A 14,387-nucleotide genomic window follows, 5' to 3' on the forward strand; every position below is an offset into this window, starting at 1 on the left:
GTATTTGACAAAATCTCTGTTCATTGGTTCAGATGCCTCTTTGTCATGTCCCATCTAAACTTTCTCATCCCATCTCAAGCCATCTGTTCCACCCACCTTCTGCTCTTCATTAGCCACGCTAAGCCTCGAAGGTATCCAAATGGTTCTGTTCACACCTCTGTACTTCTCCGTACGCTCTTCGTACTATTCAAAATTCTTTCTTCCCTCCTGTCTTTCCCCTCCTTTCCACTCCGAATCTTTTATCTGTCGAACAACCGCTTATCTTCCTAGATTCTCTGTAAGTGACACAACTTTCCTTATTACCCCATGTAGAAATAGTTACTCATTTTTGATTAGCATTTATATTTGACTATGAGTTTTCTAGATGTCCATCTCTCCCATTAAATCCATATAATTTATCTTGTTCATGTTTATATTGAATGAATACATAGGTGATTAATAAAAACCCTGTTAGGAATTTAAATATATAGTTTCTATGAACATTGTTCTTAAGGGCTTTATTGATTTGACCTAGGTTGGATAATTTCGTTTTTCATGATGTATATTCCCATTGAAGCTTATGTGCCTATATATTTACTCTTCTCTTCATTTTTCCCGCTTTGTGTCTACAGACGAAATCTCACAAAACTATCCCTTATCTTCAGTCACATGTTGGCAGAAATCAAAGCAATCTTTCCCAATGGACAGTTCCAGGGAGATAACTTTCGTATCACGAAAGCAGATGCTGCTGAATTCTGGAGAAAGTTTTTTGGAGACAAGTAAGTACAAATCATTTTATAATTCGGATCCATATTTGAAGAATGAGGAGACCTGTGTCCAGTTCCAAATGGTATAGATTTTACCTGAGTATTTCTAGAATGTTCTTCAGTGTTTTCGATAAGTGCTTTTTGATTGCTTTTTTTTTCCTGTTTAGTCACCAAAAATATACCTTAGTAACTGAATAATTCTGTTATTACCAAGTAGATATTGTATGATATGTTTATTTGATGGGCATTCATTGAATTAAATAGTTTGCTCTAAGAAGCAGAGGTATGTAAGATATAGTATACACGAGAAGCTCATAGCTTTATAATTCAGTGCACACATAAACACATTTACAAAAGAAAAGAAAAGGAAAGATACTTTAAAAATGGCATAAATAAATTGTTCTGGCAATTCAGAGAGGGCAGCAGTTGCTTCAGGATTGCAGCTGTCGGAGACTGCTTCCTAGAGGAGGTGGAATATACACTTGATAAAGACCTGAAATTGAAATGAGAGGGGCCTTTAGCCCTGGGATTCAGGTTCTCTTTGTGTCACTGCGCAGAAAGTTAACATGTATAAGCAAGATACAGAAAAGAGGGTAATGGTATCGCCGAGTTGCATTATCTCACAAAATAGCTAAAGGCATTTTCCTTTGGGTATTTTCTATCCAGACACAAGCTCAGGTGAGCTTGGTAAATAATAGGAATTAAATATCTGAAGTCTGCATAACTTAAATAAAACTTGCAAAACTTTTATCAGGAGTCTCTTGGTAAGATGATGAGGACATGAGCAACAGGAGGCAGATGGTTTCTTTTTTTTTTTCTTCTGTTTATTATATATATATATATATATTTTTTTTTATTAGTTGGAGGCTAATTACTTCACAACATTTCAGTGGGTTTTGGCATACATTGACATGAATCAGCCATGGAGTTACACGTATTCCCCATCCCGATCCCCGCTCCCACCTCCCTCTCCACCCGACTCCCCTGGGTCCTCCCAGTGCACCAGGCCCGAGCACTCGTCTCATGCTTCCCACCTGGGCTGGTGATCTGTTTCACCACAGATAATATACATGCTGTTCTCTCGAAACATCCCACCCTCACCTTCTCCCCCAGAGTCCAAAAGTCTGTTCTGTACTTCTGTGTCTCTTTTTCTGTTTTGCATATAGGGTTATCGTTACCATCCAGATGGTTTCTTTAGTAACCTTTTAAAGGTCCTTCAGTATGTCTTGAGTGTAGGCAGAACCCTAGCTTAGAGATAAAAGTGATTGCTTACACTCAGACTGTTGTTTTCTTTTTGTAGTTAAATTCTGTGTTTATACATTAGCTGATGAAATAAGACATAAAACATTGGAATACATGACTGTCAACAATATGAGTCCTCTGACACTGATGAATTAACTGTAACATTAGGTTTCCCTTACTTTTCTTCATGAAGTACTGTGTTTGTCTATAAGCTGCTATGTGATTAGGGCACATACAAAGTAATGCACATTTGATTAGATATACATTTTTTTTTTTTACTTCAGAAATGTTAAAGCCTTTTCCCCACCTCTTAAATAAAAAGTATTCTGAATTATTTTTAAGCACTACTAGAGGTAATACTACTTTTAACCCTGAAATTCTGTATTCCAGAGGTCTAGCTTATGTCTAATGCTCCTATATCCATTCACAAATGAGGACTTGAAAGAAGAAAACACTCATTCTCTTCTGAATTAGCCTAACATCCAAGAGTGTACTAATTAAATATTCGTGAATAGTAGAAAGCAGAAAGGGATTGCAGAGCTCTGAAAGTAAGAATTGAGGACTTCTTGAAGTTACAGCTCATATATTAATACTCTGAGCCTAATGCAAACAGTTGGTAACCGTCGACATAAACTGTCTTAAAATTTTAAGAAAATCTATCAGATGAATTCCTTGTGGTATTTCTTTTTGAAAACTGAAAATTCTGGTGAGTTATAAAGTTGTTTGCTAGTCAAAAGGCCAGTGAAAAATGGAAAGATTGCTCACGTTTTTCAAGAGAGGAGTTTGTTTTGCCAACACCTCAAACCACAGAGAATTATGCATTTGAGACATCTTTACTTCCCTTTATTTACAACCATAGACAGTAAGGGGCTGAAATTTCTGTCCAACTGCTGTGTGAGTGAAATCACTACTAAATCAAATGGGGGATTCTTGAAATGCTGATGAAACATGCTCCCTACCTCCCCAAATCCTTGTAACTTTGTCTTCTCCTATCTTTGCTTACTTGAAAAAGCTTCTTAATTTGTCTTTTAAGATTTTTACTTTTGGGATGAGAGCCAAACTTAAAGCTTCTTCTGGAATACAGACATATTTCTGTAGTAATCAGAATTATGGTTCTTTTATTAGATCATTGGAGAAACGATCTTTGTATTCTCTATGGGTTTTCACCTTATAGTTTCATGGTATTTTATTGAATGAATGGACGAATGAATGATGTAGCATTTTAAAAGGTCGAATCCTTTTATCTTCTTTATACTCTAACACTAGTCTGCATTTTTGCATAATTGGGTTCTCATTCAGAAGTATTCCCGTTATTTATCTACATATTGAGGGCATATGACGATGCTTTCATTTGACCTAACTAATGCCTTTAAACCTGAAAGTATTATTGTTTCATAAAACAGAACTGTTGAATGGTTAGTTCTAAAAACAGCCAAACAGATTATGATTTTTATAAACTAAATTTTAACTTGAGGATTATTGTGACATTTTCCCCAAAAGGGAAATAAGAAAAAGTCAATAAGAACACAATATTCAGATGGAGTTAAAATTGGGAAAAAGCTATCATTCAAAGGAATTTAGGAAAATCCTAAAGGCAAATTTAGCATGCCTACCTAAAAAACAGGCAGTAGACAAAAATCTTGAGGCATCATGTGCCTAACGCTTCATTTCTGTGCTTCTCAATCTTTTTGAAGTCATGGCAAGGCTGGACTCTGCTCAAGACCCAAGCCCAGCTGCCAGGAGGTTCCGCCCATCAAAGTCTCGAGGGGAATCAGTAACACATCATGTGTCAGGGTAAACTGGGAAGTTCTGTAGTTGGTAGATTTGGGGAAGTCCTGTAGTTGGTAGATTTTTATGTGAGGTTATTGAATGTTTAATAGTTGAGTTCTGCTTTTGCTTTCTTAGTCTATTGACAGGAGATAGTAGAAGTATGTAGAAAAAGAGGAGTGGCATTATTGAGTGAATGTTTCTAAGTAAATTCTACTAAATGAGACCAATACCAGACTGAATCTTTACCCTCTGGGTTAGTAGTTTATGATCCGGAAACTTTCAGCATGAGGCTCAAAAAATTAAGGAAAAGATTCACTACTGTGATTAGACTCCAGGTAACAGTCATTTTTCCAATAAGCAAGTCAGGTAGCAGTTTCCAGGCTCCTCATTCTTGATGTTGAGATTCAGACATGTGGTTCCAACCAACTTGAAGATTTTATCTCTGGCATAAAAGTTCTCACTGATCCCTCAGTGTTCCTCTTGCTCTTGATTTTGTCCCTTATTGTACTGGATCTTTTAGTTCTTAAATTCCCATAAGCTCTTGCTCATCTCCACATTTATTATTTCTCATTGGTTTTTTTGAAGTTATTTGTCTGGTTATCTTCCCATTAGATTGTAAGCCCCGTGAAATCAGGCTTATTTAATCAGTGTTTGTGGTTCCCAAGGTAGTTCAACACAGTGTCTGATTTGGGGACATTCAGGAGCAGTTGTTCACTTGACCCCGACGAGCTGTGGAGTAGCTGCGTGTGTGAGCGCGTGGACAGACAGTGTGTGCCTGTTCTGGAGGCAGCGTCTTAGTGCAGCTTGCAGCCAGCTCATCCATGTCCGGGTTCTGACTGCAGCATTTACGGGCATTATCCCTTTGGACAAGCTGCTTGTTTTTTCCTTGCATCAGTTTCTTCAGCTCTAAAATGTAGATGATAATACTACAAAATGTGGATGATAATAACAAGAATGCCTACTGTGTAGAGGTATTGCAAAGATTAAAGGAGCTAAAATCTCCCTATCAGGCAGGTAGGACAGTGTCTGACACATAGTAAGTACTCTGTGATGTGGAATAATTAAACAGTTTAAACCTTTAATCTTGCTCAGTGTCCCATGAATATGTTTATTGTTAATTCTACAAATAATAAAATTAATATTCAGCTTTACATGACAGAGATGCCATGGTCTCTAGAACTCTAAAAGCAGAAATCCAGAAAAAGTTAATAAAAGTTTTCTAAAATTGTGTATCTGCTATGTAAAAGTGGGGTAGAATATAAGAAACTGTCCTGCTGACCATGTGGAAAAAAAAAAATGCTCTGTTTAAAATTCAGTTCATTACATCTACCTTTGATTTCCTGAGGAAGTTGTAGGAACCTTTTGGTTTCCTGTGTTTTCTTTTCACTTTTAATTAGAAACAAATATGCCATGAAATACATTTTTTTAGCATATTAACTAGATCAGTTTTCCCTCTAATCAAAGAAAAGTCAACTTAGTCATATTTAATTAAATAATGCATGATAGAAATGAAGAACTCTTACAAGGAGAAAAAATAAACTGAACTATTAGTTCTTTTTAAAAAAGAATTATTAAAAAAAATCCTCAGAGAGCTTCTATTTAATATTTCTGTTATTTCATCACCTCCTATTATTGTCTATTTTAAAACAGCGAAGTATCTTTATATCGTAAGGAAAATAAAATGACAGGGCAATTTTGTTCAATCCATTGCAGCAGGATCCCAGATAGAAAAAGCAAATAACATGTAAAATTATAATTTTCTACCTCTAAGCAGTATGTATTCAATTTGGGGGATACAGTATATACAAAGATGATAAATAACTTAAAATCAGTTCTGTCCCATTACAAAAGTGCTTAAGGAATGTCACAAATAGTGAATTGTTTACTAGGGTGATCAGAATTGTTTACTCGGGCTCCATGGAGGAACTGGTGTTTTATATGACTTGCACATGTGTTAATAAGGAGGAGGCAGAGGAGAATGCTCTGAGGGGGATGAAATTTTCATAGTGTCTGCTGTGTTTTCAAAGAAAGATGCAGAATAACTTGAAGTTTCCATAAATGGCATTTTTATTATTGTTGTTTTCTTTTACCTTCTTTTCCTCACTATGAACTCCTCAGTGAGTGACGTTTACTTCAGTGAAGTCACCATGAACCAAGTTCTGGTTCTTAACCTTGAAACATGGTTTTGTTAGGCTTCATCCTGAGTATATCTATAGACTGGTAGATGTTACTGAGCTCACAGACCGATCTGTAATCAGAATGATGCTTTGATTAATTTACAATGATCAATGCTACTGTAAAGCAGATGGGAATGCTCTCATCATCTCATATAAATTATTTGTGGAGCCATATCATATCCAGAACTTTCTTTGGTGAACATGGAATCTAAATATGGGGTGGTACTGTAGAAATTCCCCTGACTCAAGGTCCAAAGTACTTAAAATTGTCACTCTCTTGGACTGTACTTTGAAAGCTCTGTTTGTTTTTGCCCCTTTGGACTTTTCTTTTTTTTCCATAGACAAAGTTACACCTTTTTTAAATTGAAGTATTTTTTTTTTAATTGAAGTATAGTTGATTTACAGTGTTTTGTTTCAAGAGTACAGCACAGTGATTCGTTTATACACACATACGTATCTTTTTATAGATTCTTTCCCTTGTAGGTTGTTATGAAATATTGTGTAGTTTTCTGTGCTATGCAGTAGATACTTGTTGTTTATCTAAATTATAGATAATAATGTATACATGTTAATCCCAAACTCCTAATTTATCTCCCTCCTTTCCCATCTGGTAACTGTAAGTTTGAGTTCTATGTGTGTGGGTCTGTCTCTGTTGTATAAGTTCATTTGCATCAGTTTTTTAGATTCCACATATCAGTGATACCATGTTATTTCTCTTTCTGGTTCAATTAGTATGATAATCTCTAGGTCCCTCCATGGTGCTATAAAATGGCATTATTTCATTCTTTTCTATGGCTGAGTAATACTCCACGGCATCAATATACCACATCTTCTTTATCCATTCAGCCTTTGACATACATTTAGGTTGTTTCCATGCCTTGGTTGGGCTTCCCTGGTGGCTCAGATGGTAAAGAACCTGCCTGCAATGCAGCAGACCCCGGTTCAATCCCTGATTCAGGAAGATCCCCTGGAGAAGGCAGTGGCAAACCGCAGCAGTGTTCTTGCCTGGGGAATTCCATGGACAGACTGGCAGGAGTCCATAGGGTCACAAAGAGTTGAACAGAAGTGAAAGTGAAAGTCGCTCAGTCATGTCCGACTCTGCGACCTCATGGACTGTCCAGTCCATGGAATTCTCCAGGCCAGACTACTGGAGTGGCTTGCCATTCCCTTCTCCAAGGGCTCTTCCCAACCCAGGGATCAAACCCAGGTCTCCCGAATTGCAGGTTCTTGACCAGTGAGCCACAATGCCCCCTCCCGTTCATTGCAGTCCTTACCTGGACCTCTTTACTTATTTACATTATCTGCCTAGTTTCCAGATTTGAGTTTGTTATGTCTAAAAACTGTGTGAAGCCATTGGACTAGTTGATGGAGACCAGGGAGAATGCAGAGGACAGATTCTTAAAGAATTCTGATGAATGACCTATGCACCAGGGAAAGTTAAGGAAGTGGAGGCATCACCAGAAAAGTAGACTTAAAACCTGGAGAGTGTGGAATTATAGATGCTAAAGGAAGGTAAGATTTAAGGAAAGAAAGAGGGAGATTAACCAGATAATAGTACTGCAAATGAACTAGATAAAGCGTAAAAAGTTTTCGTCAGATGTAGGGACAAGGCACTGATAACTCAATTTATTTTCTCTTTTTAATATTCTGCAAGTCTCCTTTATAACCAGAGTCTTAATGGGCTCCTCTTGTTGCACTGAACAGGCACAGTGGATTTTGCTATGCACTCAGTAGGTAGATTAATGGATCTGGCCTCCTTTTAATACCATGACTGCTGGTGAATTACATCTAGAAGCCCCAAGAGGGAGAGTCTGAAAATAACTTCTTTATTTTGAAGTTCCTGAGATCCCCTTGGGCTTCCCTGGGGGCTCAGCTGGTAAAGAATCTACCTGCAGGACTGGAGACTTGGGTTCAATCCCTGGGTTGGGGAAGATCCCCTGGAGAAGGGAAAGGCTACCCACTGCAGTATTCTGGCCTGGAGAATTCCATGGATGGTCAGTCCATGGGATTGCAGAGAGTCAGACATGACTGAGCTCCCCTTGGCCTCTAAAGTTAAACCTGTTAGTATCCAGATTTTGGCTACTTATTTTACTTCTCCATCTTGAGAAGTATTTTGTTTTTAGGGTTTTTTTTTTTTTTTTTTTGGCATTTCTGCCAAATGAGAAAAGTTTGGTGAGGCCATTAATGTTTCTTGATTAATTCTGAGTATTAAGCCTATCATTATAAATTTCAAAAATTGTATTTCTAAACTATCATTTAAAAATGTTCTCCTGTGCTCGGCCCTGTTTCTTTTTTTTAAAACAACAACAAAAAAACAGACTTCACATTTCTCCATCTCTTAGTTTCAGTCACCTGAAGTTTGATTTAATTAAAATCGTTTTTAAGTCACTTATATTCTTGTTCTCAGAAGTTTTTATATTGTATTTGGAGAAAGAATTGTTTTCTTAGTGAATTATTTAATAATGTATTCCTGGAATTGAAAGGGTCCTGGTTCTTAGTCCCTCTGCACATGTATTCCTTTCTCTGTGGGATGGTTCTGCCTTGATAGGCGAAGAGAGACGTTTTCTCCTTCTGAAGCAAAGAGCATGTTTGCTTACGACCTTGTAACTTAAAAATAGTATTTCTAAAAAAAAAAAAAAAAATAGTATTTCTTTGCAGATCCAGGGACAAGTGTACTTAGTGACCATTATACAGTGTTTGGGCTCCCTGAAACCTAGGTTCCTCTTCAGTTACAGAAGTCACTCTGTGAATAGGTGTCCCTGCATCATCTGGTGGAAATTAGAGCTCAAGGAGCAAGTCCAGGAGAATGCTGGTGTGCTGGCCACTGCTTCCTGTGAGTAGCAGAGTCTGTTGCCTCTGACGCTCTGACCCACAAATCCTGTATCTTCTGCCAGCATCCATGCAACTGTGATAGGCTAACTTGTTAACGTGCAAATAAGGTAGAATCTGACTCTTTACAGTTCTTTAGAACCATGTGGAGAAATTGTGACTTAAAAGCAAAGTAAAGAAAGCTTTATAAAATAGATCTATTTTTCATTAATAGATTGCTAATGCTTCATCTTCTTGTTTTCCTTATTCTGAATGTTGATTACAGTAGGAAACGACAATAATAGGTTTTCTGTGTAACTTTGTTCTTGCCTTGTTTATCTGCAGTCATTAGTAGTTTCCCTTAAATAAAAGAAATTTTGGGGAGCCTACTTATGCACAATATTATATATGTAGTTTCTCCTGTGAGAATTTAGAGGTGTTACTGGAAATTGTATATTTTTTTGCCTCAGTTTACCTTATATATCTAGCATACTTTACCCATTGCTTGTTAATGGAATTGACCTATGTAGAGAGATTTTGGGGGAATTTTGTCTTATTATTACCCAGAAAAAACATCTACTTCTGCTTTATTGACTACACCAAAGCCTTTGACTGTGGATCACAGCAAACTGTGGAAAATTCTTAAAGAGATGGGAATACCAGAGCCCCTAACCTGCCTCTGAGAAATCTGTATGCAGGTCAAGAAGCAACAGTTAGAACTGGACATGGAACAACAGACTGGTTCTAAATTGGGAAAGAAGTACATCAAGGCTGTATATTGTCACCCTGGTTATCTAATGTATATACAGAGGACATCATGTGAAATGCCAGACTGGATAAAACACAAACTGGAATCTAGATTGCTGGGATAAATATCAATAATCTCAGATATGCAGATGATACCACACTTAGGGCAGAAAGTGAAGAACTGAAGAGCCTCTTGATGAAAGTTAAAGAGAAGAGTGAAAAAGTTGGCTTAAAACTCAACATTCAGAAAACTAAGATCATGGCATCCAGTCCCATCACTTTATGGCAAATAGATGGGGAAACAGTGGAAACAGTGACAGGGTTTATTTTTTTGGCTCCAAAATCACTGCAGATGGTGAGTGCAGCCATGGAATGAAAACATGCTTGCTCCTTGGAAGAAACCGTCCTGAATATTCATTGGAAGGGCTGATGCTAAAGCTGAAGCGCCAATACTTCGGCCACCTAATTCGAAGAACTGACTCATTTGAAAAGACACTGATGCTGGGAAAGATTGAAGGCTGGAGGAAAAGGGAACGACAGAGGATGAGATGGTTGGATGGCATCACCGACTCAATGGACATGAGTTTGAGTAAGCTCTGGGAGTTGATAATGGACAGGGAAGCAGGCGTGCTGCAGTCCATGGGGTCGCAGAGTCAGACATGACTGAGTGACTGAACTGAACTAACTTTGTCTTCTTACAGAATTTTAAATTTGTTTGTAGGACAGGCCAGACTGTTAATGCTAAAGAGAAGATCTTTGGCCGGACTTTCTAATTTTATGGTATATAATTTACTAACTTTTTAAATCTGACCTCAGTAGATCAGAGGCACCTTACTATGATCTATGAACTATGTTATCTCATATGCATTATGAACTTACCAAGTATCGTTGAATATGTAGAGCAAATATTCTGAAGAAGAGTCTTGCTTTACAGAGAGCCGGTACCCAGTGTTTCAAGCCAGAATCTTTCTGATTTTCTGTGGTCAATGGTTACTAAGTGGAAAAGTTTTATATGGAATTTTGACATATTTTATGGATTATATTTACAGTTTCTCTGTCACTAATAAATTGTATTTTCAAAGTTGGGAAATAAGCCGAATTGCCAATAATAAAGGAAAACAAAATATACTTTCCTGGTTACAGTAAGTTTACTATTTATTATGTTCAAAAGTTAGATTGTGAGACTAGAAATTAGAAATCAAATCTCTCATGAGTGAGTGAGTTTTAAAAAAATCAAAGATAATACTAAATAACCTATTATTTCTGCAATCTTATAAAAATGTTTGATTTTAAATTTAAGTTTCGGAACATGAGCATGAGAATACTTGTCCCTTATACATGGTGGTAATGCTTATCTATGCTGTAGACAAAATGTTATAAACTTTTTTGACAATGAAAAAAAACTATCAGAAATACCCAGCATCTTGATCTTTCTATATGCGAGTAAGGAGTTTTCACTTATGAGGAAGATAAGTTAGATCTAATCACAAATATTCCCGGTAACCCAGGTTACCATCCTGTCTACAGTGAGTTGTAAGGCAACTATTTGACCACAGTGATTTTGATATCTTCTTTCTGTGGGTTGCTGGAAAACAGTTGTTTTTCTTTAGTGATGGAAGAGTAAAAGCTGTAATAGCTTGTTAACCATCTGTTTTCATTTCCATTAACAAATAGTCATCTCAAAACAAGATTAGATTTAAGGAATAACTATATACAAACATCAACAGACTTAGGATCATGGTACTTAATATTTTATGTAATGAAAATCCAAACATATTAATTAGCTTATGAATATTTTCTCTTCTGAACAAAAGCAACTTAAAGGTGGTGCCACTGAACACGTCTTTGATCCAGGTGAATTTTCTGAACAAAATTCAGATGAAATTGAAAATAGTTATGGGTTAATATAGATACAACAGGTTTTTGTTCTGTCTAAAGTGAACATGAAATATCCCTGACTTAGGATGAATCTTAAACAACTGCTATCACACCACCATCAGTACCACAGCACCAGAACCAAAAACCAACAAATGTTAATTTGCTTGTTTATATGATGGCAAGTGCTTTGTCCATTCCTACGTCTCTTACTCTATTTTCATCTTAGAATTTTAATATAAACTTTTTTTTTTTAAGTTTAGTATATTGGCTTAACCAAAAAGTCCATTCAGGTTTTCTGTAACATCTTACGCTATGAAAAAAATCTGGCTTTCTTCACTCTTTGTTATATTTATGAAATTCATCCACATTCTTGCATATAGCAAGTCTGTTCCTTCTCCTTGCTCCATTGGATGGCTATACTACAGTTTACATAATCCTTTTGTTGGTGTTGGATGTTGGATTCTTCCTTCTTTGGATTATTCTCAGTAGTGCTGCCATGGACATTTTTTGTATATTTTTAAAAAACATGTACATTTCTCTGGTATGTATATCTAGGAATGGTATTGCTGGCTCCTAGTTTATGCTTAATTTTAGCTTTATTAGCTTTTAGTAAACCACCAAAGAGTTTACCAAAATGACTTGCCACCTTCATCACCTATTTGGAGTACCCGAAGTTTCCTATTGTTATATATCCTTCCCAACATTTTATAATATTTGTCTTTTTAAAGGGTTTAATAAGCTACTCTGGTGGGGATGAGTGGAATCTCATTTGGTTCTTAATTTGCATTTGCATGATAACAGATGAAGTTGAGTACATATTTGTGTGTATATTGAATATTTTGATTTTTTGTGTGTGTGACTACAAAAATTATTTGCCCAGTTTCTGAGTAGTATTAATATTTAAAAGTTTTTATGTGTTACAGACGTGATTCTTTTATGTTTATTGCTCTGCTAGTATGTGACCTTTTCACTTTGTTAATGACATTGTTTCATGAACACAGGGTTTTAATTTACCTTTTCCTTTATCCTTAGAACATTTGTGGTCCTGTTTAAAATTATTTGCTTGTGCCAGAGTAATACAGATATTCTCTTCTGTTTCTTCCAAAAAACTTTACTGCTTTATCTTTTGTGCTTAGGTCTAAGGTTCATCTAAAATTGGTTTTTATATGATATTAGTTCAGGATCAAGATTTATTTTCTTCCATTTGCATATTCATTTGACCCAGCAACATTTATTGAAAATGTCATCCATTCTCTACTACTGTTTATAGAGAGTTGTTACATATCCAGTGTTCAGATACGATTGCATTTGTTTCCAAAATTTGTTTTGTTCTATTGGCTTTCCTGTGCCAATACCATGCTGTCTTAACTACTGTAAGGACTATGAGCTTGCCAGTGTTATTCTCATGGAAGTTTGGCCCGATTTTATTTGGCTCTTGGCATTTCCCTATGAAGTTTAGAATCAGTCTGTCAATCCCTACTATGAAAATGTTTCCTGATTGGGGTTGTAATAAATCTATGAATCAATTTGCGGAGGATTGACCATACATCTTTTTCACACTGAGTCTGCCAATCCATTAAGGCTTTATATCTCTTTATGTCTTTTACATCTGATCATGTATGTGTGCGTGTTTATGCTGTGACTTTGCTTGTATTTTGTTAGCTTTATTCCTATTTATTTGATATTTTCAGATGCTCTTGTAAATGTTTTATTTTCTTATTATGTATGCTTATATATAGTAATACAACTGATTTTTTGTATATTGATTTTTTTATTCAGCAACCATGTTGATTTCTCTTGTCATAGTTTAATCCGTAAACGTTTTTGTGTTTCTTAGATACAAAGCTATTTCATTGGCAAACACTGCTTTGATTTTTGCTTTTAATTGGGTCTTTCTGTGGTTAAAAAATATACTTCAAACAGTTCTAGTACATCTTTTGCTCCTGTAAGCCGTTAGAGAGTATTAGAGATTTCTTAAAAGCCTGCGTGTGATCCTACCATGATGTGTTGTTTGTTGTTCAGTTGCTAAGTCATGTCTGACTCTTTGCCCCGCCATGGGCTGCAGCATGCCAGCTTCCCTGTCCTTCACTGTCGTCCGGAGTTTGCTCAAACTCTTGTCCGTTGAGTCGGTGATGCCATCCAACCATCTCATCCTCTCTTGTCCCCTTCTCCTCCCCTCAGAATTTCTCAGCACCAGGGTCTTTTCCAAAGAGTCAGCTATTCACATCAGGTGGCCAAAGTACTGGAGCTTCAGCATTCATCCTTCCCATGAGTAGTCAGAGTTGATTTCCTTTAGGATTGACTGGTTTGATCTCCATGTTATCCAAGAGACTCTTGAGAGTCTTCTCCAACACCACAATTTGAAAGCATCAGTTCTTTGGCTCTCAGCCTTCCTTACGGTCCAGCCCTCACATCCATACATGGCTTCTGGGAAAACCATAGCTTTGACTATACTTTGTCGGCTATACTTCTGACTGTACTTTGTCAGCAAAGTGACATCTCTGCTTTTAAATGTGCTGTCTAGGTTTGTCATAGCTTTTCTTCCAAGGAGCAAGCTTCTTTTAATTTCATGGCTGTAGTCACCATACGCAATGATTTTGGAGCCTTAGAAAATAAAACCTGCCACTGTTTCCACTTTTTCCCACCTATTACCCATGAAGTGATGGGGCCAGATGCCGTGATCTTAGCCTTTTGAATGTTGAGTTTTAAGCCAGCTTTTTTTCTCTCCTCTTTCCCCCTCTTCAAGAGGCTCGTTAGTTGATTTCCACTCTCTGCAGTTAGAGTGGTATCATCTGCATATCTGGGATTGTTGGTATTTCTCCTGACGATCTTATTTCTATGTCTAGACATCATCAATTGAAATTTGTGTTCCAGGTAGTTTTTATCGTTGAATCATAAAGGACATACCTTTTTTTCTTTTTTGGCCTCACTGTGCAGCTTACGGGATCTCTGTTGAATCCTAGGCCCTCCGCGGTTAACAACACAAAATTCTAGCCCCTGGACAGCTAGGGAGTTCCCG

The 14,387-nt window shown here is 36.8% G+C and overlaps 1 protein-coding gene across 7 annotated transcripts in view; it reads left to right on the plus strand.

Moving 5' to 3' along the window:
• Nucleotides 1-14,387, plus strand: part of CBLB (Cbl proto-oncogene B) — a 219,235-nt gene that overhangs the window by 96,587 nt on the left and 108,261 nt on the right. For all 7 annotated transcript variants that reach the window (XM_065913852.1, XM_065913857.1, XM_065913858.1 and 4 more), the window contains exon 4: nucleotides 612-758. In XM_065913852.1, the coding sequence (XP_065769924.1) occupies nucleotides 612-758 (147 nt within the window). The remainder of the gene's footprint in view (nucleotides 1-611; nucleotides 759-14,387) is intronic.

This window comes from Muntiacus reevesi, chromosome 21 (assembly GCF_963930625.1).
Source record: "Muntiacus reevesi chromosome 21, mMunRee1.1, whole genome shotgun sequence".
Lineage (NCBI taxonomy): Eukaryota > Metazoa > Chordata > Mammalia > Artiodactyla > Cervidae > Muntiacus > Muntiacus reevesi.